Here is a 23,667-nt window from a genome sequence, read left to right on the forward strand (position 1 = left end):
TACCAAACATGTCTCAAGAGGTAGAGAGGGATTCTGTGACATTTCTGCAAGGAAATACACAGCATACAAGTATTCACAGGACAGTGGAAATAGAATAAAATCCTCAAACTCCTACCTAGTTTTAGAAACTTCTGTCAGCTCCCTCTGCATTTACACTGCCTAATTGCACTTACAGAGTAATCCAGCTGCAAACACTCATCTCCTGTTGTACTTGGGGAAGCAACCATGTATTCTGTGATCCAAAGTGATGCACAGCCTGAGTGCCAAACCAGGCTGGGAATAGCATGGGCTTCGAGCACACTCTTGTGGCCATGTGTAAGCACAGCAAAATCAGAGCTAAGAAGGACACAGGATGGCATGTAGGCATCTTGGACTGCCTTCTTTTGCAAAGAAAGTTACAAAAGAAGTGATCAAGCACCAAAGGTGACCTACTACAAAAAGATCATTCCTTGACCCTGGTATTTGTAAAGAGCTTTTATCAAGAGAAATGCTACATCAAAAACACAGTGCAAAAAACAAAGAAGCCATTTGGTTACTTTAGTGTTCAAGTGGCCCCCATGTTCTTGCTTCCTCTCTCTTCTTCAGAGAGGAATGAACACACTTCCCTCCTCTTCCTATGAAACTTGAAGTGCTGCCTGTCTTAGGAAGAAAGGAAAATACAACACTAGTCATTTATCATTATGTAAATATTGTCTGTGATGGAATATAAGTTGAAAATCCATCCCCATTCCATGGCTTCCAAGTTCATGTAATCTTCACAGATGTTTTTTTGTGTGCGCAGAGAAGGGTGACATAGGGAACTCCAATGAATGCCCACCTTTCACTGGGCCAGAACTTTATGACAGGGCCCTGCTCAGGGATCTCAGAGGCAGCATCAAAGTAAGCAAAGCAGACACATCCTAGATAAGCCGCAAGGCAAATCAAAATGTGCCTGAGAATAGCCACCCATACACCAAGATAGGAAAAAAAAAAAGGGAAGAAAAAAGAATCAGTAACATAAATTCAATAAAGCATCAACTGTACCACCATACTTTAAAATCAGTCTGTCCTTCACCATCTTCTCACAAGCTCCCCATAAGATTGCTGTCTGTCCTTTGCATGGAGGCAAAGAATATTTGTAAAGGAAAACTACAAAACTGTAGTTTATCCCTGGTCTAAATAGGCTCCAGCTTTTTGGCTTCTCTGCACCTGCCAGATTTGTGCAGAAATGGTGAGATATGGCAGCTCAAGTAAGTAACCATGATTTGCTGGGTGGTAAAAGAGAAAAGGCATCAAAGCCTTTTACTGTTTCTCCACTTCACCATCATTAATTAATCACTAATCTTCATTCATCATGAGGATTACCATCATTATCAATGGCAGTTTAAGTTTTCATAGTCACAGCTGTGGTTTTTAGTGACCAGTAGGGCAAGGAATTCAGTTATAATTAATGAACCTAGTGGCCATTAAGAATACGATCAGGCCTAAATCTGCCAGCCTGAATAGCACAAGACTTGATCTGGGCTTCTATATTCTGTCTAGAACTAACCAGAAATAGCCACCAAGCTGCACAGAAGGGTAATGTGGTGAGAATGGATCACATTTGAATCAAACTCTGGACTTTATACACAACACTTACCATACACAGTGCAAATAGGGAAAGTTAAATGAGGACCAGATCTCACAAAACACTTTGTCACTGATCCAGCAGAAAAGTGCTAGCATCCACCAAAGACCTGAAAAGAGACCCAGTTTGTATACACGCAGGTTTTCACACCTAAGGAGAAAAACATAAATAAATAGTTATAAAACAATGCCAGACATGCATCATTAAAATTACTCCACCACAGACGTACTTAAAAGATTAACTTCACTTACAGTATGGCTCTGAGGCAAGGCAGACTGAGAAAGCAAAACAAAACTTTTTATCAGTAAAAAGTACCCTGTGCTTTGGGTAATGTCTTAAATACCAGTGTACCAATGGTGGGCAAACGTCAAACTATTCCTATACCTAGGAAGGGGTGTAACTAGTGATTAGTCACACATGCCGTTCATTAACAACCAGCCATACAGCAAATGCTCAGATTTGCTCATATTTGTTACTGTATAAAGACTTCTGTTAATGCTACGGCATTTAAATTCCTCAGTGAGAGGTACTACTCTTCCTAAAAGCACTAAACCATGTACCTAAGCAGGGCACATGAATCAGTTTTGTTTATCTGACAGATAAAACTAGACTATTGAGATGGAACACTTGTGTGTTCTGACAAAGGAAAGGGTGTGCGTATTGAGAAAATTAGGGTTTCCTGGACATATCTGAAGGAGATAAACACATGCAACTGAATCCCATTTAAGATAAGAGGTTTGGCCTCAAACTTAAGGTCTTTTAGTCAGGATCTGACTATCTAAATTCCAAATGGAAAAGGCAATTAACCTGCATGGTTCAAAGAATTCAAGGCTGCAAAGGAAAACTGAAGGCTTACTTACCCAGTACAAGATCAGCCATAGCAATGGTACAGACTGTAAAGACAGGTTTGCTCAGTACCACCATCACATACTGCAAATTACTTTTATAAACTTAAGACTATGTTGTAGAGTGTTCTGCAAAGGACTACTTTAAGGCAGAAAGATCACAATGAGAAAAGCACAGCCTGCTGATCTCTGTAATACTCCTGGGTTTTCTGAGATCACCCATCATGGAGTCTTCAGTTTCTGCAGTAACTGTGCTTCAGATGAGGTGAGGACATGCTTGCTGAGGAAGCAGGAGACTGCAAAGCCACTGTACTACAATGAAGAGACATAATGCAAATACCACCTGGACATGTAGCCTTTCTTTTTTTTCTCAACAGACATGGACACTGATAAGAACTAAAATAGGACTTGTTAGCTGAGGGTCTAAAACACACATTCATGCTGCCCTGATCCGATCCTACTCTATTCTGAAAGATAATGATCCCACAAATCTTGCACTTCCATTTCCCCTTTCATCTACATAATGCACAATGTTCTCTGTTTAACAAAACACAGTTATTCAAATGTCAGCACTTCTGCAAACACTTGTGAGCTCCAATAATTTGCTATTTAAGGGACACTTATATACACACTTCCAGCAGCATTGTCTTCTGATGTCTTGAAACCCCCAAAAAAGCATTCTAGCTTTTCTTCAAACCAGTGCAATGTTGATTGATTGAATTTTACACCAATATCTCCCTTTAAATCCTAAGGAATATTTTAAACTTTTAACTAGCTTAACGTTTTAAGCAAGTGAATAAAGGAACATGCAATAATGAAGCAAAGCTCCCCCCTTAGTCAGATTTCTAATAGAAGAATCAAATAATAATGGTAAGACCAGAAACTAAGGTAAACCTTCACTACTCAAAGCTCAGAAGTCAGCTGAGCAACAATAATCTAGCATCTATCTGCACATGGAGGAAGTTATCTCCCTAAATAGCTACTAATTTGATGACATTATAATCTCAATGGCTTGGACTAGGCAAATCAAAGGATACACATCCACCTTTCCACTGATACCATCTTCTAGTAGAGCTTTTTCTTTTAAGAAACACAGGAAGGAATTTTTTGTGACAGAAATGACAATGAAGTTTAACAATTTCTTTGTCTTTCAAGGACACTTGACTACCTTTTGCTCTTTTGATCGCCTCCTACCCACAATACTTCCCAGACATACACTCTACCTTACCAGGTCCACATCTATGAACTTAATGCTCTTTTGTGACAATATTATCTCGTCATCAAAGACAAACATAAAGCAGAAAATTTTTGTTTGAAAACACAATGGTTTGATTCTCCAGAATTACGTACAAAATTGATACAGCCTAGAATAGGAATAACAACAAGGGGTTTTGGTCTAAAATATCAGAAACTTCAGCATGGAACAGAAGCAACTTTTCTTCCTCAAGTATCTGTTTCACAGAAACATTTCCACTGCAGCCTGCCACACTTGGATGTGAAATCCCCTCCTGGCTATGGCACCAAAGAATAATCTAAACATTACTTAAAAGGTTTGCTATTTTTCTAATTTTCCTCCTGCAAAAGGGGATGAGATGACTGAATCTTTACCTCTCAGTTTACAAGAATGTAACCCTTTAAATTTCAAAAGGATCAGCATAGCTTAAAATAAAAGCTTTTTTTTTTTGCTTTTAAACCATTTGCACTTACAAATTCATCTACAAATATCAGTGGTATTTAAACCATCCCAATGGACAGCCAGAGAAGGCCCTACATCACTTCTGGTCTCTTTTATTCACCAGTTAAGGTCTAAAAGAAGGTCTATCTGTGTCCTTAATTTTCTCCTTAAAAAAACATGACCAGGAAACTCCAGACATTTTAGTAATATATTTCTGTCCTGAGGTGACTTTGTGATGCTGGATTTCCTCCCAAACCTGTCCCAAACCAGGATTTGTCCTTTCAAGTTTCTCAGGAGCTCATGCCTGGAAAACTGATACGGAACTGACAGAGAGTTCACAGATTATCCCATGTCACAACCAGATGTCCCTCTGCCCTGGTCAGCAGTTCCTTCGTGCCGTCATCAAAATGAGACACCACCAATATTGTTCCACTACTGACCTTGTCACCAACTAACTTGCGTGCTGTTTCCAAGTATCTTTGACCACAGAAATACACAGAAGGATGCCTAACGAGAAAAGACTCAAGAACACCTTTAGAAAACATTGTTTGGAGAGGCTTCCATTGTATAGCAGTGGCAGATCAGGGTAATGTAGCAAACAGAAAGGTCTCTATTCTAACAGATGCAATTAGAATGAAGACATTTTGTTCCAACTCGTTTTGATGGACATATGCAACATATAAGAGAAAGCCTAAGTTGTAAAATCTTTCTCAGACAATAGAGAAGAGGTTAAAAAAGACAAGGTCAAATGCTCTGATCCTTTTTGCTGTGGGTGAAGAGATGGAAAAAAAAACCTCTGGACAGCTGCTGGTATCACTATAACAGAACAACTCTCTAAAATGTGGAAATCAGTTTCAGGTTGTTCTCTATTTGCATTCTGGCTTTATGATTTTTACAGCCTTGACTGACACCTATCCTCCAAAATGTAGTGATTAACCTTATCTTTGTCACTCTGACTCCATCATATTATTCATATCAGATGACAAAGTCATGCAAGACTCACAGTACAACTTTGGGAGTTGGAACATCTTCCACATGGGCTTGGGCCTTGCTCCCACTAGCATCCAGACTGCAACCATGCCATCACCTCACCCTTATGCACACTATACAGCAAAAAATGCTGTCCATGAAGTGAAACCCGGGCCCTAATTTCACGATAAATAAACAAATTGAAGTTAAATCAGGTTGCAGCAAGAGGTATGTTGCAAGAACACAGAAAATATCTGACCTACTAAAAAGTCCTAGGGAAAAGAAATCCTTGTCAAAAAAATGTCTGAACTGCCAAGAAAATATATACTAGATTTGCTCTTGCTTGTGGCAGAAGCATTTCTGATCTGCTGTCACATGCTCTGAAGCCGGATATAATGTATCATCTCATGGTGCCTAAGGATCTGAGAAGGCAACACTGCCTGCATTCTGGAGAATTGTACTTACCTCTTCAACTCAGCAATGAGCAAAGCTGTGCAGGGAACTCCCAGCGTCATTAGCGAGATGTTGTTAATGGCAGGCTTAATGAAGGCCAGGCAGGTGGTAACTCCAGACAAGACACCCACAGCAGCTTTAAACCGACTCCTGAGTAGAGTTTATACGGGCAGAAAAACATCTTTAAATTCAAAACTTTTAATTACTAAACCCAGAAATTTCAACATTATTTTAAAAATGTAACAAAATCTAGGTCTACCTCTGCACACAGCACTGTATGTCTTCAAAAACATTCTGTCTCATCATTCTTCAAGCTCTTGATATGGATTTTTAGGGTATTTTCTTACTGTTAATGCCTCAACTTCTACAGCTATGTTACAGTATGCTTAACTTTCCTTTATCTCTTTAGAGCCTTCAAAGATACTGAAACCTACATGCTAAGTTGGAACATTTCCTTAATCAAATTCAACAGTAGGTGAGAAATTCCCACACTTTTTTATAAGACCAAGATTTGGTATACTCTTAGCAAATAAGAAATCACTACTGTGCCCTATGTAGACAGCCTGACAACTTTTAAATTAAATATATGTTAACTGTTTAAACTCCAAGTCTGCACTTCAAACAACTCACATCCACTCTATGGCTGAGGAAGAGGATCACCACGCTGCCTTTTAACTACTGGCCCATAGCTTTTTAAAATTGTTGTCCAAGGATGGCCTTCTATGCTTGAAGTAGGGTCTCAATATATTTGTACGGTAGCATTCCATGGCTACAAGTGTCACGACCTTCACCTAGGCTCATTTCATTTGCTTTTTGCTTTAAAGTTTTTCTTTCTGCTGGAAAGCAACAAGTTACTTATGTAGGAAGTTCTGATCTGACATGAATGTCTTAATAATATTAATGAATAACATCACTAATTGGTCATGATAGATAATAACATTTTCAGCATTGAAAATTCAAAGTGTGATGAGGATGATGAAAGTGAACAGTACAGCTGTGAGCACATGATAGGCATAATACTAGAGGATTAGTTAGGCAAAGCAAAAAACTTAAAAATATTAATCAAATCTCTTCTAGGTTAGGGCTTTGTCTTGGGTTACAGTGTAAGGTATGCATTTTATCACCACCTACAGCACATTCTGATGAGCTGTTAATGATCAGTTATTTGCAATAGCTGCCCAATGCACACTCAGCCTAAAGCAGGGCCATCTCCACTCATGGGCCATCAAGGACTCCCCAGAATGAGTCACAGAATTACATCATCCCACTGTGAGATGTCTACACGGTGGGGGGAGGTACCTAACATTTCTACCTGTGTATAATCTGGCACTTGGGACACCACAATATCACCACTGGACTCCCAGAGGACAAGAGCTCTCAATAATCACCACTGGACCTCCAAAGAAGGACCAGACCTTTCTACAGGATCAGCGCTTTGACAAGACCACATCCCTTACTCCAATGGGACAGCTGCCACCACCCTGACCAACAGGGTTGTATTCTGATTTTGTCAGTTTAAGCCAGTGTTCCTGTACTATTGCCTTTATTGCAAATTTTTCCTATTAAATTTTAATTCTTACTTGGAATCCTTCGCAACATGTTTGTGTGGAGTTAATTCCTTCTGCTGGTTTGCCTTCAAACTAGCACAGGTTTGTTGCCCAGAGTGTCTGCATACTTCATAAAGGAATCAAGACCTTCCCTAAAAAGTAACTGTTTTGACACATTCTCTGATAAGTGGAAGTATGATAAGATAGGATCTTTCATCTCAGTATTTACAGTTTTAACAGAAAGTTAAACAGAAACAGTATTTCACCCCAAAAGTGTTGTTATTCCTTTATAAACCAATTGTTTAACATCCTGCTCCATACTATGAACCTACCCTGCAGTATCAGAAGACACTAATTGACAAAATGTAACCTCTAGGCATCTGGGAGCTCATTTACAGAGTTTACATAAATTACACATAAATTTAGGACTCTGAATTCTTCACTTGAATGGAACATCTAAGAGTCACACCATAAACAAAGACACCAGTAAAGCTTCTTAAATTGACAATGTTCTGTAATAACACTATACTGTAATAAGCAAAAGTACTAAATTTACACCAATGCAACAAAGCCATTAAACCACGTAGAATCATATAACTGAGTTGGAAGGGACCCAGCAGGATCAACACCTGCAATTCCTAGCCCTGCACAACACCATCCCCAAGAGTCACACCATGTGCCTGAGAGCACTGCTCAAACGCTTCTTGAACTGTCAGGCTGGTGCTGTGACCACTTCCCCGGGGAACTGTTCCAGTGCCCAACCACCCTCTGGAGTGAAAAACCTTATCCTGATATCCAACCTAAACGTCCCCCGACTCAGCTTCAGGCCATTCCCTCAGGTGCTGTCACTGGTGACTACAGAAAAGAGACTGGCTCCTGCCCCTTCTCTTCCCCTCCTTAGGGTATTGAAGACTACAATGAGGTCTCCTCTCAATCTCGTCTTCACCAAACTGAATGAACCAAGTGACCTCAGCCACTTCTCATACAGCTTCCCTTCAAGGTCATTCACCATCCTCGTTACCCTCCTTTGGATGCTCTCTAAGAGTTTAATGTCTTTCATATATTGCAATGCCCAGAACTGCCCCCAGCACTCGAGGTGAGGCTGCCACAGCTCAGAGCAGAGCAGGACAATTCTCTCCCTTGCCCGGCTGGTGATGCTGATGCCCCCCAAGGCAGGGCTGACGCTCCTGGCTGCCAGGGCACTGCTGACTCATGTTCAACTTGCCATCAACCAGGACCCCTAGGTCCCTTTTCATGGCACTGCTTACAGCAACTCATTCCCAGTCTGTCCATACATCCAGGGTTGCTCCATTTCAGAATCCAGCACTTTCCCTTGTTGAACTTCACCTGATTGGTGATTGCTCTCACTTGTGGAGGCCTCTCTGCCCTCAAGGGATTTAACAGCTCCTCCCAATTTAGTGTGGTCATCAAACTTAGTTAGTATTCCTTCCAGTCTTGTGTCAAAGTCCAAGTCATTTATGATGATGTTGAAGAGAATTGGGCCACGCACACACGCTGTATACAGTAATTATAGGTACACTCTACTCAGTGCAAGCTATTTTGAGGTATAGTCAGTCTAGGCACCAAACTTCACTCCATGCATTAGCAATTTCTAATCTGGCATATTGCCAAGAATAAACCAACCAACCAAACAAAACCCCCAATAAACAAACAAACAAACCCAAAAAAGTCCTGCAGAGAGTAACAGTGTAAGAGGGCAAAAGTATTAGCAATCTTCAGAGAGAACAACACTGATGCAGCAATTCAAGCCTCTCCATTACCTCAACTTCTTTACTGCATAAAAGAATAACATAATGTTTTTGTTGGGGAGGGCAAACCACAACCAAATGGTTTAAACTGGCTATAAAGTATTTCTTTTTAAACCTGCAAGAAAAAGAAAAAAATCCCTTTACAACAATAGGTTTCTAAAGAAACACTTAGGCTTTGAATACCTAAACACCATCCTTAACCGCTGTTATAAAAATTTACATGAACATTCAGCTGACTTCCATAGGTTCACTTGTATATAGCCTTCAGGATATACAAAAGGAAGAGTGAAATATGGCTTCTTCTACATTAGCTGTAAGTTATATAAACTACTCATCATAGAAGTCTCCCTAGAATCAACAAGAACATCTCATCTAATCACCTGAAGTTACAGGACAAAAATCCCACTACCAGCAACTGCTGACTCGGGGAGCACAAGAAGTTTCAGAAAACATGAAAGTGTACATGTATCATTGTATGATTACCTGTCATTTCTAAAAACTCTGGGCAGGTATCTCCTAGGGAACCACATGGCAAGAGCACACATCAGAACCCAGAGAATAGCCAGCTCATCCAGCATCTGGCCCAAGAAACTGAGGGTAGCATGAAAATAAACAGATCCAATTCCTGGAAGAATGAACCAAGAGACAGTATTAGCAATGGCTGCAGTACCGTAATAGACTGAAACATTCTGTTCATGCTCAAAACTTCACAGGAAATGGTAGCTACAGGAAGTGGTCTAGAAAAGGTGATAAAAAACACCAACTTTACTAAGAGGCAATCAAGTCATCATACTCTCCCTAGTCATGAAGAGAAGTACATTACAAAAGTAGATTACAAAAGTAGCAGCTAAAAATGTCAGCTCCTACTAGAAAAGATGTGCCTGAAGAAATACCAGGTGGAAAAGTATAAAGCAAAACCAATTAAGAAATAAATGCCAAATGCTGCTTCAGAATTTTCTCAATAGCACAAGAATGGGTAAGAAAAGAGAAAAAGCAGCATCAGATGACTACTCCGTGATCCAGATTTACAGGTGGAAAGTGTCACACTACTCCAGAGGGCTCTGATTGTCCCCTTGAAGTGCCTCCAGGAATGAACAAACTTCAGAATCTCACATCTACATCTCTGGGCCTTCTCAGTATAAACCCTATTCCTCTCCTAAGCTGCACTGGCACTTCAGCTCTTATTTAAGCAATAAGGGTCAGCATAGCTGTAGAGTAAACCCAAACACGAGGAAAAAAAAAGGTATGCAAGGAAGGATTGGAAAGGAACAGAACTATGGTCAAATTTCCCACCAACCTCAGTTTGCAAAAGGCATTTTCCCTCCAGAAATTATGGCTGCTTTAGCTTTAAGCAAATACAAGCAAATTCTTCTGTAGATGTCAGGATTGCTTTGTTTTAAAAAACAGTAAAGTACAAGCAGGAAAAACTGATGTCCTCTCTCAGTCCACACATGAGCTGGCAAATACAGAATAATCAACTTACCAACCACGACTAATAGAATCCATATTAAATATATTCCACTGTTGAAGCAGATTGCGTATTGACGGAACAAGCACATACATATGGGTGGTAAAATGAAAAACAAGATGTTGCTTATCTAGGAAAAAAAAACAAACAGTCTCACAAAGACAGAAAATAAACAGATCTTAAATATCCACAGGCTTTCTATAATAATATTTTGTCATTCAGTGAAGCCCCAGTTCAACAAATTATGACCCCCTATTTCTGCCTATGCTGAGCTGTTTTTGCAAAAGCATCGACTTGTTTTGTTTAATATCATTAAATTAGTAACAGCATAAAAACTTTCAGCAATGTAAAATGTGGCTAGTCACAATTCAATTCCCAAAGGAGTTTTAAAGTTCAAGACTGTGGCAATTCAGAAAGTGTATAAGATCAAGCAATTGAGGACCAGTGACCTGTCCTTTCAATGACTATCAAGCCTAGCATGGAAAAAACACTAGAAGTACTGACACTAGGCAGAGCTAGACAAACCTTGTGTAAATCAATTTATTAAGCAATAGTTATTGTCTGGAAGATGTGAAATACAACACTAGGCTAAGAGTTAGAACCCTTTTTGTACAGGGTAAAGTAAGCCTGGAGCTTTAAGTCCTTTTACACTTCAATTTTTTCCCTTGGTTCTCCACTACAGAACATGATTGAAAACTAGTTACAGGAAGGTGGAAAGGCTATAATTAGGACCACTGCTAGTGGTGATCTAATTTTTTTAAATTTTATATGCACGATCTGAATGAAGACATGTTTTCTGTTTTTTCTTGCTTACAAACAGTCTAAAGCATGAGTCTGTAAATACTGAAAACACTTTACTATCAATTAGCAGGAACTGTGATTGTAGTAGCAATGACTTGGTTCTTCCCAGGAGCTGCCAGTGCTGAGGGCCAGCCATGGCACAGTAACTGAGCAGTTATGAAAAGACTCTATTGCTGCTTCACAATGGGCCAAAGGACAGGAGGAAATCTCCAGCCTCAGCTTTCTCATGTTTGCCTGCTGATCCCAAACACAAGATAAAATCACCCCCAACAAAACTCTGAAGCTGATGTAGAAAATAATTCTGGGTCAAGAACATTCCTTTGGGACAGATCGCCTCTTCACAGGTTACAAACTTGTGCCGACAATAATGGAAATTTAGTGGAGAAATAATTCAGGAATAATATAGGAATTTTTTCATTCAGCTGTTGTCAACTTCTTAACACAGTCTGAGAACAGATTTTAACAGGCAGATCAAGTTTTAACTCATGTAAAACAACAGTCAACAAAACAGGTTCATCTGAGCAACTTTAATACACAAAAAACCCCACCCAGTCTCCATGCTGCAGAGACTGTCAGCAAAGTTGGGAATACAGTCATGGACAAGGATCCCAGTGCATGATGTGCTGGTACATATACAGAACAAGAAGACTTTCTTCACTCCAAAGCAGGTAGGAAGCATATACAGTGACAGCAGGGATAATGGAATAGGAACAAGTCCTCTGGGGACCTGGGAGTGCTCTATGCATTTTAGGCTTTTAGACACAGTTAGGCCAAAGGGAAGTGTCAAGGGGTGAAAATAAGTGGTTATAAACTAAGTGGTTTGGAAGTAAACTTTTCCATCTCTACCGATGAAACTGACCAATGAAGAAAATCAGAACAGGCAAATACAGTCTAACAAAATTTGGCTAGGAAGTCCTTATTCCACCTAGGAACAAGGTGATGAAGGACACACTAGATCTACTTACCACAGCTGTAGCAATGTAGATTTATACAAGTTATTAGCAAACAAGAGAGCAGTTCTGTGCTATTGTAGTGTTCCTCTGGGAATGAACTCCCACTCATGCTAAGGTCCCGCCTGCAAATGCAAGAAATCTCTTGCAAACTGGAGCCTGAGCATGACTTGTACTCTTCACAGTGGTCATCAGGAGGATCTCCTAACATCTCAGAAGCTGAAATAATTGTAGTACTACAAAATATTAAAGTATGGCTTCAGAAAGTACATTGCATGTGCATTTTTTATATTAATACATAACTGGCCTCCATGATTTGGTAATGTACAATTCAAATACTTTGATAATTACAATAAGTGCAAAATTCACATCAGGAGTACAGAAGATTTCCTTTGGCATCTGCAAAAGGCAATGATTAAATATTACAGTTCTGGAAAATAGGCAAGAAGCCCTTCAGTAACAGTCCATTATTTTGGCATTGTACAATTCTGGACCTTTAGTTTTAATTTTCAACTAATTAATTATATTATAGATATTCAGAACATAGGCCTATAGGACAGAGAGAATGGGCTTGCTTAGATCATGACCATGCAACTTCACTCACATCTGGCCACTGTCTTGACATAGACGTTTCCTGCAGTCCTATCAAAGCTCATGTATTCATCACTATTGATTACATCTCCCAGAGAGCAGCTGCAGCATTCAACAACTACAAAAAAATCTACTGCACCATGTCTTTCTGATCAGAAAGCAAAACTGGACTAAAGTATCTCCCAGTAACATCAGCAAGTATATATCCTCCTGGTACCTAAACATGACATTCATACCACTCTTCTGTGGTAAAAAAAGGATGCTGTAGGGAGAGTACAAGTATTCTCTCACACTCTTAAGACTACCTTATAACTTTTTAAAATTTTTATTTCCATGCCACTAGGGAGCAAAAGAAGAATAAAACCCTGGCAATTCCCTTAGTAAATGGAAATTACAAGCACAACTAAATGCAACATATTGAATTGCTAGATACTGACTTTCCCAGCTAACAGGAAAAAAATACTGTTTTCAGGTATTGCTGCTTATTTAAAATATAAGCAGTATCTTTTATTTTGTAAATACCTCTTCACAGAGAAAATTGTTTTGATCATTTGGAGGCATTTGTTGTGGGGTGGAGTAGGGTACACTGCATCAGAACACATTACTTTATTCATTTCAGAAGGAAAAAAAAGAAAAAATACATTGTTTTATAATTATTCCTTCAATTTGAGCTATGGAGTGTTTTGTGGCCTCTGTACTGAAAAAGTGTAAGACCTGAATCACTTTAGCTAGACAAAAATCATGTTAAGTCTAGTCGTGTATGTTTTAAAAAATTAGTTTGATCAATTTATACAAAACCTCCTAACAGATTTAATTCTGTTGAATGCTTTTTGTTTTCTGTTTAAGTCCCACCAGAATACATTTCAGATAAGCTGCTCCAGTTTTGTGCTTACATGAATATTGCGTGAGACTTCAACCACAACTCTGAGCTCAGCCATAGCATTTTAAAATGCGGATTAGCAAGGCTTTAATCTAAAGCTTAATGACCCAGATGCCAGATTCAGGTCTGCTGAAGAGTGCTTCCTGGAACTTTGAGGGAGTTTGAATCAGTCAGAACAAACTCCCCCTAGAAGGAATATAATTTAGATGCCAGCTAAGGTACTTTATAGAGTAGGGCCAAAACTTCATAATTGTCCTGTGAGCATCTGGTTTTTTGAGGGCACAATTGCATAATCGCATCAATCCACTGCAACTCACTGTTTTAATTTTCAGAAATTGCTAACAGAGAATTCAAGCCCTAACAATGACTTGGTATTACTGAAGAGAACCTAAACATGGCTACCCTCAACACTGCCTTTTCTTCTCCTCCCCTTTCAGCATACAGCTTACTGATTTGTACACAGTTGCCACAACACAGCAGGCTTTGGGGCAAACTTTCTTCTATGTCTGTCCACCTATCTGAAGCCTCAGTTATTGATCTGGACACAAATGCAGCTTCTATACCACCGCTAATCAGCTCAGTACAGTGCTGTGATTTAATCCCAACCAGCAACTATGCACTGTCCAGCTGCTTGCTCGCTCCCTTCAGAGCAGGATGGTGGAGAAAATCAGAAGGGTAAATGTGAGAAAACTTGAGGGGTTTAGATAAGAACAGTCCAATAGAGAAAACATAACCTCTTCACACAAGCAAAGTGAAATAAGGAATTAATTCAGCACTTCTCATGGATAGGCAGGTGTTCTCCAATCCCAGGAAAGCAGGGTCCCATCACACATAACATTGACTTGAGAAGACAAATGCCACCACCCTAAAGGCCCAAACTGCTTCCTTCTCCTTCTTCCAGCTCTACATGCTGACCATGATGCCATATGGCCTGGGAAATCCACTGAGTCAGCTGGAATCAGCTGTCCTAGCTATGTCCCTTCCGAAAGCTTTCTGCACCCCAGCCTACTTGGTAGTTGGGTGAGGTGAGAAGAAAAGGTCTGCATAAGGTCTGCTCAGAAGTAATTAAAACATGCCTAAGTTACCAACACTGTTTCCAGCACAAAACATCCCTCCACACCAGTGCCTATTGTAGCAGCGCAAATATAACACCACAGCCTATAAGGAAAATTCACTCTACCCCAGACTGAACCAGCACATACAGTAGAAGGATACCCATCCCCCTGCATAGCTGGCTACAAAACACATTTGCTGTCTTCGATAACTTGTTTATCCTGACCTTTTCCTCCCTTTGTTTTTGGTTCTTGCACAGTGACATCAGACACAAAAACAGCTGACAGTTTCCCTCACACACTCTCAAAATTCTTCAGTGGCATGGACCAGCCACCATCTTTAGGACTTTGGCAGCTAAGTACAAGAAGAAAACAAGTTAGCAATGTATAACAGTGCACCACGGAATTAATTGCTCTGTATGTGCAGAACCTCCCTTGATATAAACTCCAGCCAAGGAAGCACTTACTTCTTCTTCCACTACATGTTGGCAGTCAAAGAAGCATGGCTTGAAAGGGAAACACAGACAAGGATGGAATTTGGGAAAAAAACAAAAACAAAAACAAAACAAAACAAAACAAAAAAAAAAAAAAAAAAAAAAAAACAAAAACAAAAACAAAAACAAAAAAAAAAAAAAAAAACAAAACAAAAAAAACAAAAAAAAAAATAAAAACAAAAAAACCTGCCCACTCTAAAGTATAAGAGACAAAGCAGAAGCTCCAGCTCCTTATTTGTGCACAAACCACCTCCTGTAGACCATAAAACAGAGCATTTGCAGGTTTGCTCCTGGACAGGTGATTTTCATAGAAGGGCAAACTACCCAAAAGCCCAATGGATTATCTTATTTTAGTGGATCTGTCTCTGCCATTCTTTACATCAACAGGATGTCAGAGCATTACTCCCTTTCCAAGGTACGTCATACAGGGCAGTCTGGCTCTGCTGCTGTGGCTGTTTTTGTAAGTTCTCTCCAGCTGCTGAGAGGTATTGGAAAGGTGCAAGAGAATGCAGGGGTAAACCATGACTAACTGGAAGGAAGCAACAATTACATTATTCCTCTTCCCTCTCCTCCATACTTCAGTTGCTTTCTTAAACACCTATCTCCTCCTCTTCCAAAAGTACACGCCTTACTTCATCCTGCAACCTAAACGCAAACTCTCCATGAAAGCTTTGCCTTCTTGGAGCCAAACATGTCTGGGAGAAACCAGAAAAACCTCGCCTCCAAACACCAGGGTACTTTTTAATCTTGACCCATCACTGCCGTGCATGCCCATCAAGGCGTTGACACCTGTTTGTGCAAATGGGTACTAGACCAGGGCAATCTAGCACCAAAAATTTGATGCTTGGCCATCACAAGTCTCGACAAAGACAGGGCCTGCTACACACTACTTACCGATCGTAGTATGGGGAGTAGTAAACCTTCCCGTTTTATACCTGAAAAACTAGGTAAAAATTCCTTAATTTTAGGCATGCCAGAGGCCGGAGAAGAAAAAGAAGTCGACAGCCATAAAAGGGCATGCTACAATTCCACGAAAACCCCGCTGGAGACGGAGCTGGCAGGCAGCAGGAGCCCCCCGGGCTGCAGCGGGACCTGCCCGCCGCCGCCCGCTCGTCCACCCGTAGCCCCTCGGCGCCGAGGCGGCCGCCGCTCCCGCTCTGCCGAGCACCGCCACCGCCACCCACCGTATTGTAGAACTCGGCGATGGCAGGCACGATGGTGTAGTTGTCCTCACACCAGTCCACCTCCGAGCTGCCGGCCCGCAGCGGGTCCCACCACAGCAGCGCGCCCATCGCGCCCGCCGAGCCGCCGCTCCAGCCCCGCCCGGCGGCGCTGCGGGGCGGTGACCGCGCTGCCGCCCCCGCCTCTCCTCCGCGGCCCGCGCAAAAGGCGGGGCGGCCGTGGGCCGGCCTTCCACGAGCAGAGGTAGCGGGGCCCCGTAGCGCTTGGGTTTCCCGAGCCCATCACGAAGGCACTTCCCACAGAAGCGCCAGGCGGTGGGAGCGCCAATTCTCCGCTCCCCGGCGGCTTTAAGCCAGCTGCTCCACAGGCGTGGGCAGCATGACCGCCTCCCTTGTACGCTTAGAGATATCTCGCACAGAATCACAGAATTGTTATGTGTGGAATGGACCTCTGGAGATGATCCAGTCCAACCTCTCTGCCAAGGCAGGGTCACCTAAAGCAGGTGACACAGGTACACGTCCAGGTGGGTTTTGAGTGTCTCGAGAGAGGGAGACTCCGCATCCTCCACAATCAGCTGTTCCAGTGCTCTGCCACCCTCAGTGTAAAGTAATTCTTCATGTTAAGGGGAAACTTCCTGTGTTTTAGTTTAGGGACATTATGCTGTGCCACCGGGCACCACTGAAATTTGTCTGGCGCCATCCTCTTGGCACACACCTTTGAGATTTTTCTATGTATTGATGAGATCCCCTCTCAGTTTTCTCTTCTCCAGACCAAACAGTCCAGCTCCCAGCGTCTCTCTGCGTAAGAGAGAAGATCCAGACCCCCGATCATCATCATCCTTGTGGCCCCCCAGTAGCTCCTTGTCTCTTTCGTGCTGCGGAGGCCAGAAATGGACAAAAGACACAGTGTCAGTTCCAACCGTGTGATGGAAAGGAGCGGCCGCTCCCCGCACGCCCCTGCCCCCGTGCGCAGAAAGTGCTGGACACAACGCCGGCAGGGAACCGGGAAGCCCATCCCGGCGGGAGCCGCTCATACCGCGCAAACAACGCGCCTTCCCCTGAAAGCCGGCGCGTCGCGTATTGATGGCGCTTCTTTTCACAGACGTCGGTGCTCACAGCCCCGGAGCGCCTGCGTGCTGTTCCACTGGCCGTTCCTAAGGCACTCTCTCCCTGGCGAGCGGCCCCTCGAGGAAGCAGGGACAGGCCCGGGCCTGCCCCTGGCGGGAGCCAACTGCCCGAAGCCGGGCGCGCGGCAGGGCCGGGGCCCGCTCACACAGCGAGGCCGCGCCCCCGACCTCTCCTCCCGGCCCCGCCCCCCGCCGTAAAAGCCTCGCTCGGCATTGGGCAGCTCCGGTCACGCGGGGCGCGGCTGGTATCGCTCTCGCGAGAGTTTCTGGGTGTATGTAAGAAGTGCGGGCGGAAGTGAGGCCTTTTCCCGCGGCGTAGAGACGTGAGCAGGATGAAGGTGAGGCCGCACCGGGCCGGGGCCGCGCTCGGGGCGGAGGGCTCGGGCTCCACCGCCCGAAATGGTTGCGGCGCTGCCTGCAGAGTCACTGTTGGTGGCCGATGATCCCTAGCGGCGGGGCTGGAGCGCAGCTGCGGGCCGGATGGGAGTGGATTGCTTGCGGGCCCCATTTCCTCTGTCGGGGCTCTGCTGCCGCGGCGTTGCGGAGCACCGAGCTTCCGGAGCAGCCGCTTGGCTCGGAAGGGCTTTTGTGGGTGAGAAGGCTGTGCAGTCGACTGGAGGGCCCGGTAGGGATGTGCCGTGTGCTCTGTGCCCGAGGCAGTGGCGGCAGGCGCCCGTGCAGCGCTGCCCTTGGCAGCGACGCCCAGGAAGTACGAGTGATCTCCCACAGCAGGTGCTGGTTCCTTGCGGTGACCTGCGCGTCTGTCTGGTGGCGGCGTGTGCTGTGAGGGGTTTGTAGGAAGAGCAGAGCACAGGTTTCTGCTGCTCGCATTCTGTGATTGATCTCTGACAGCAGTAAAATCAGTTTTCTGTGCGACTGAAGGACAGCCCAGTGCCGCCAAATATAGATTTCCCTGCCTTGGCTCTCCCAGGTGTGGTGGTGACAGGTTTTCCTGGTGAGCATTTGTGTAAGCAGCTGGGGAATTCCAGCTTTGAAATGCCAAGCTCAAAGTATCAGGTAAGTTCTAATTTTTTGTTAAAATCCTTCATCAGAAGTTTCAACCAGATTTTTTTTGTTTTGTGTTTTCTTTTGTTAGCTCAACATCTCTTTTCCGGCTACTGGCTGCCAGAAGCTCATTGAAGTAGACGATGAGCGTAAGCTCAGGACGTTTTATGAAAAACGAATGGCCACGGAGGTGCTGGCTGATTCCCTTGGTGAGGAGTGGAAGGTAAGTAGTGCAGAAGAATGTGTAAGAGTTGTATTTTAGGAGCTTAAAATACAAAATTTCTCCAGTGTGCACTTGTCATGCTCTGGTGCTTGTATGGTGTGCATTTAGTGGTCAGGGTGAAAGGTTCTCTTGCTATATAAGTACTGAAATGACTGGTTAGGCAAGCCTCTTTCAGTACTTTATCTGAGTGGGGGGGGTTTGTTTTTAAAGCCTTGTGTTTAAGAGTTTCTTGCTCCCCTTCACAGTAGTTTATTGCTCTTCATTTGAGTGCTGTCTCCTGGTATGCAGGACAAGTTAAATCTGCGGTATAAAACTGCTGGTTCAAAATTGACTTTGTTTAAGCTGCTGCTAAAGTGTGGGAAAGAACGTGTTTGGCCTGGTGGATGGGCTTGGATTAGTGTTAATATGGACAGTGCAGCTGAATTTGAGGAATGTGATCTTTTATGCTGCCATCTTCACAAGTGATTAAACCCTTTTTTCCTGTGTGTCACTACTGTAGACACTCCTGTGTTCTGTGCAGATTTCCAGTTTGTCAGATAACTGGCTTTAATTAAGCTTACAATTGCAAAAAAGATAGACAATAATGTTAAGAGATTTTGCACTATTACACTCCAACAAAACTTGAAAGGTATGTGAATCACACTAAATGTAAATTCTGGTATTCGGAGGTAATTTTTACATTTCTTGAGTAAAATTGCTGAACTGTTCCAAAGGTGTTGGTTAAAGTTCTTAGCACTAGCAGTAACAGTGACTTAAGCTAAATCATGGACACACTGCTCCATTGTTCCATGCAGTCTCTTGTGGTATCTGTTTCTTGAGGGAATAAAGACATGAGTAACTCAGAAGTGTTTCTGTTTTCATAGGGATACGTTGTCCGGATAAGTGGTGGCAATGACAAGCAAGGCTTCCCCATGAAGCAGGGTGTCCTGACTCACGGACGTGTCCGCCTTCTGCTCAGCAAGGGCCATTCCTGCTATCGCCCCAGGAGAACTGGCGAGAGAAAGCGCAAGTCTGTCCGTGGCTGCATTGTTGATGCAAACTTGAGTGTCCTGAACTTGGTCATAGTGAAAAAGGGTAAGAATCTGAATGACACAGCCAATAAATAGCTAGATGTAGGCACCTGGAAGGAGCTTGCTTGATAGTGGTTGGTAAGTTGTGTAGAATGGAAATGGCAGTCGCAATTTCAGGGTGTGAATGTGTCTTAGGAGTCCTCTGAGCATTGCATTCTTGTAATGCTAAAACTGGTCACTAAAATACTTAGTGTTGCTGCCAGCAGTTTGATTATGTCAAAGTAGCCTAGGGTGGTGCCAAAGATTACCTAGCATTACCTTGAATTCTTACGTATTTTAAACTTACTGTTTAGCTGCTGAACCTGGTGCTCATTAGTTCAGTAATTGGCATGTTTAACCTTGTATTCCCAAAGGTGAAAAAGACATTCCGGGGCTGACTGACACAACTGTGCCCCGTCGTCTGGGTCCCAAGAGGGCCAGCAGGATCCGCAAGCTGTTCAACCTCTCTAAGGAAGATGACGTTCGCCAGTATGTTGTGAGGAAGCCTCTGAACAAAGAGGGTAAGAACTCCCAATAGTACAGCTCTTCGGGTTTCTTATAACTACTGCCAAGGTGTCCAGCCTACTGCACTGAACAAAGCACAGTTAATAGTGTATCTGGGAATTTAAGCTTTGTCAGCCGTAACTTCTGGAAAAAAAGTAGAGTTTCTTGGTTGCCTCATTTCCTTCACCCCTCTGCCATGTTTTGTCACAGTTTGTTCTTAGATGTTTGATAGAATCTGGAGTAATTTTTACTAGTGTTTCTAAGAATCACCCAGAAATAGCTGCTGACGAAAGAAAGTTAAATACAAGGTAGAATGTTGTTAAAACTTACAGTGTGGGGAGAAAGGCAGTATAGAGAGAAAATGCTAAGATTTTTTTCCCCCCTTGATTATGGCAGGCAGTCTGAATAGAGGTCTTACTGGCAGGGCACTACTTTCCTTATTACCTCTTATTGCGATGTAAGATTTTAATTTTGGTTTTTTTTTTGCTTTTGACCGGGTGTGGGGGGGATGTGGATATTTAGAAGGATATGACTATACTTGAGTACTGTGAAAAGTTTGTTGGGGAAAGGAACATATCATAGGAAATTATTTTCTCAATTAAAATAATATGATCCTGGTGGACATCATCAGTCTGTGATGTATGACTGTTAAAGTCTGTCAGGATTGTGTAGTAAAATTTTATTTTACATATGTGTGTGGTGCTTTGTTTTGTTTGCCCATTGTGGACAGTCGACCTGTTTTTTGGGATGAACAGTGTCAAACCTAAGTAAAATTGTAGATGTCTTTTTAATGCTGGAAACAATGGCTTGTTCTGGAAGCTATATAATGGATTCCTTTGTTTATAAAAAATCAGGTCTAGAGAGGAGTTAAAGAGACAGGCCTGCTGAGAAGCTAGAATTCACACTTCATTTCTAATAACAAATTACAAGCATTAGACTTGTTAATGCTTGCTTAGATTGTTAATGCTGTGTCTGGTGATAATTGATAATTTTTCCTGTAAAATCTGTGAAGGTATTGAACTCTCTGTAGTTCCTTTCATACGTAGTGTACTAAATAATGTAACAGTAAATCAAACTTACTCTAAAGTTGGCTAGATGAGGCCTGTGGCCTCTTGGGAAGGTACTCTGCCACTTTTGCTGATCTGTAATGATTTTTAGGCAAGAAGCCCAGAACGAAAGCTCCCAAGATCCAGCGACTGGTGACTCCTAGAGTGCTGCAGCATAAGCGCAGGCGTATCGCCCTGAAGAAGCAGCGCACTCAGAAGAACAAGGAGGAAGCTGCAGAGTATGCGAAGCTGTTGGCCAAGAGAATGAAGGTATGTTTGCCATTTTAACTCAGCTGTATGGAAGATAGCTCCGGAATCAAGGGATTTGGTAAACCAGACTGTATGCCTACAGCTGCTCTGTACCAGCTTATTTTGAATATAAGTGCCTAAATATGAATATAAGCATAGCTGATCAGTTGAGGTTTTTGAATATTTCTTCTGTTTCTGTCATAGATAATAGAAGTTAACCAAGCCCACTAATTTGAGAGCCTTTTTTTTTTTTGATGGAAATAAACAGTTAAGGCCTCCGAGGATATTTTTTTCCATAGCTATTTTAGTTCAAATGAATTCTGGTTTAACTTCAAGATGCCCAAGCATTTGAGTGATTGTGTGGAGAAACGAGATTCAGCAGTTGATCTTGATGGAGGATAAGTTGGCAAGAAGGTTTTTGTTAGCATGTGTTTGCCCTTGCTCCTAAAACTGCAATGACTGCTGAAGCAGTACTGAAAGCAGTACCATTGGAATATTTGGCACAGTGCTTCCTGAATTTCATTAATTACAGATAGAAACAGAGAGCTTCATCTTTGGTGTGTTGAAAACTCTACATCAGTTCCTTAACCAAAGTTTTGGATGCATACTGTGCACAGACATAGGTTTGTGCTGGTTTGGATACATGTAGAATTGTTCTGAGCTGTAGAAGGAAAATTCTGCACTATTGACTTAGAGAATTCATTCCTTCAAGTTGCATTTTCCCTAGTTTGTTCCTTGGTAGATGCTTCAAAGTGCTCAGTGATATGTAACATCTCCATGCTTCATGACTTTCAGGAAGCCAAGGAGAAACGCCAGGAGCAGATTGCCAAGAGGCGTCGGCTTTCTTCTTTGAGAGCTTCTACATCCAAGTCTGAATCAAGTCAGAAGTAAAGATGTTATGCACAATACTAAAAAGACATTTTACATTTGATTACCAATAAACTCCTTCGGTGGTGAACTTCCAGTATGAGACTTTGTAGTGCATGTTGTTACTGGCAATTTCTTAAACATGAGTTCATTCTACTGCATCATGTACACCAAAGCAGAACCTCAAATCCTGATCTTGATGCAGTTCTCTTAGGAAAATATTGTGTCACTCACTCAGATACTGAGTATAACATAGGTAAAACTTTAAACCTTCAGCTGATTCTTGGCAGAATTAAGTGCAGTTCAGATGCTCACTGGAACTGGTTTCCCAGGAAAGTGGCCACAAACCTGCCAGAGTTCTGGGAACATCTGGACAATGCTCTTATTCCAAAGCTTTAGTGGTGGTAGTACATCGAGGAGCCATGGTGTTCCTCTCGATTATCCTTTTGGGTTACTGCAAACGTGATTCTGTAGGTATTGCAGCATTCTGCTCTTGAAATTGGTACTGAAATGAGAAGGCACCTTTTAAAGGTTTGACTTGAAAATTTGACTTTGGGATTAGAAACTTCAGTAGCCTTAATGTATTCAGAATATACAGGATGAGGGTAATGGGAATTTGACTCAAAAACACATGGTCTGCAGCTAAGTAAGTTGTCTTAGTTCTTAAAATAGTAATTTTGATCCACTTCTATTTTTGTTGAGATGGATGTTTCTCTTTCTAGTAAATGAAGCTTCATTACAACATAAGAAGTTGGGAAGGTTTTTATTCCTGTGTGTGTGGGAAGGCTCTTCCAAGTTAGGGCCTCATCTGGATAGAAGCAGATATTTTAAGCATCAGATGAAAAATCTAGACTAAAAAAAGTTGCAGAAGACAAGATCTGCTGCCCGTACATGAGGGACATGGAAGGATCAAACCTGTGGTCCTTGAACTTAAGGTTTGTATTAGGATAGTGGGATACCAACTCTGACAAGGACAGAATTTGCCATGAAGCACTTGTGTAGTGTGGAACCTTAGACAAAGAGACTTGGCTACAGCAGTTACCAAGCTTAAAGCCATCTTTCACAGCTTAACAGACTTTTTGAAGGACAACTAATCAGAAAAGGTTAAGAGGTAATTGTGGTACCATTTTGCAATGTATTTTTTTATGGAGACCATGTTAATTGCATACAGTTTAATAGTGAAGATCCCTGTTAAACCTGAGTTTCACTAAATGGTGCCTTTTTACTCCACAGTAGTCTCTCAGCTGCAAAAATTAATATGGAGAAAATGTAGATAAGAGTAGCACTCACTAAATTCACAATGCTAAGAATTTTAC

General features: G+C 42.2%; 2 protein-coding genes across 4 annotated transcripts; one reads left to right on the forward strand and one right to left on the reverse strand.

The window, feature by feature from the left end:
• Positions 1–556: 556 nt before the first annotated feature.
• ACER2 (alkaline ceramidase 2) lies at positions 557–16,392 on the reverse strand. 2 transcript variants are annotated; one of them, XM_054004223.1, is made up of 6 exons: positions 16,285–16,392; positions 10,348–10,462; positions 9,348–9,489; positions 5,561–5,698; positions 1,619–1,756; positions 557–931 (listed from the first exon to the last, which is right to left on the reverse strand). In XM_054004223.1, the coding sequence occupies exons 1-6, from the start codon at positions 16,390–16,392 to the stop codon at positions 745–747; spliced, it is 828 nt and encodes a 275-aa protein (XP_053860198.1). In that variant the 3' UTR covers positions 557–744. The 2 variants fall into 2 exon arrangements, with proteins under 2 accessions (XP_053860198.1, XP_053860200.1); XM_054004225.1 differs by lacking the exon at positions 16,285–16,392 and adding an exon at positions 12,099–12,119.
• A 1,265-nt stretch (positions 16,393–17,657) lies between these two features.
• Positions 17,658–22,448, forward strand: RPS6 (ribosomal protein S6). 2 transcript variants are annotated; one of them, XM_054004226.1, is made up of 6 exons: positions 17,658–17,746; positions 18,505–18,636; positions 19,500–19,710; positions 20,060–20,206; positions 21,348–21,505; positions 22,280–22,448. In XM_054004226.1, the coding sequence occupies exons 1-6, from the start codon at positions 17,741–17,743 to the stop codon at positions 22,373–22,375; spliced, it is 750 nt and encodes a 249-aa protein (XP_053860201.1). In that variant the 5' UTR covers positions 17,658–17,740; the 3' UTR covers positions 22,376–22,448. The 2 variants fall into 2 exon arrangements, with proteins under 2 accessions (XP_053860201.1, XP_053860202.1); XM_054004227.1 differs by lacking the exon at positions 17,658–17,746 and adding an exon at positions 18,273–18,425.
• Positions 22,449–23,667: the final 1,219 nt, after the last annotated feature.

The sequence above is a fragment of the Vidua macroura genome, chromosome Z, assembly GCF_024509145.1.
Source record: "Vidua macroura isolate BioBank_ID:100142 chromosome Z, ASM2450914v1, whole genome shotgun sequence".
Taxonomy (NCBI): Eukaryota; Metazoa; Chordata; class Aves; order Passeriformes; family Viduidae; genus Vidua; species Vidua macroura.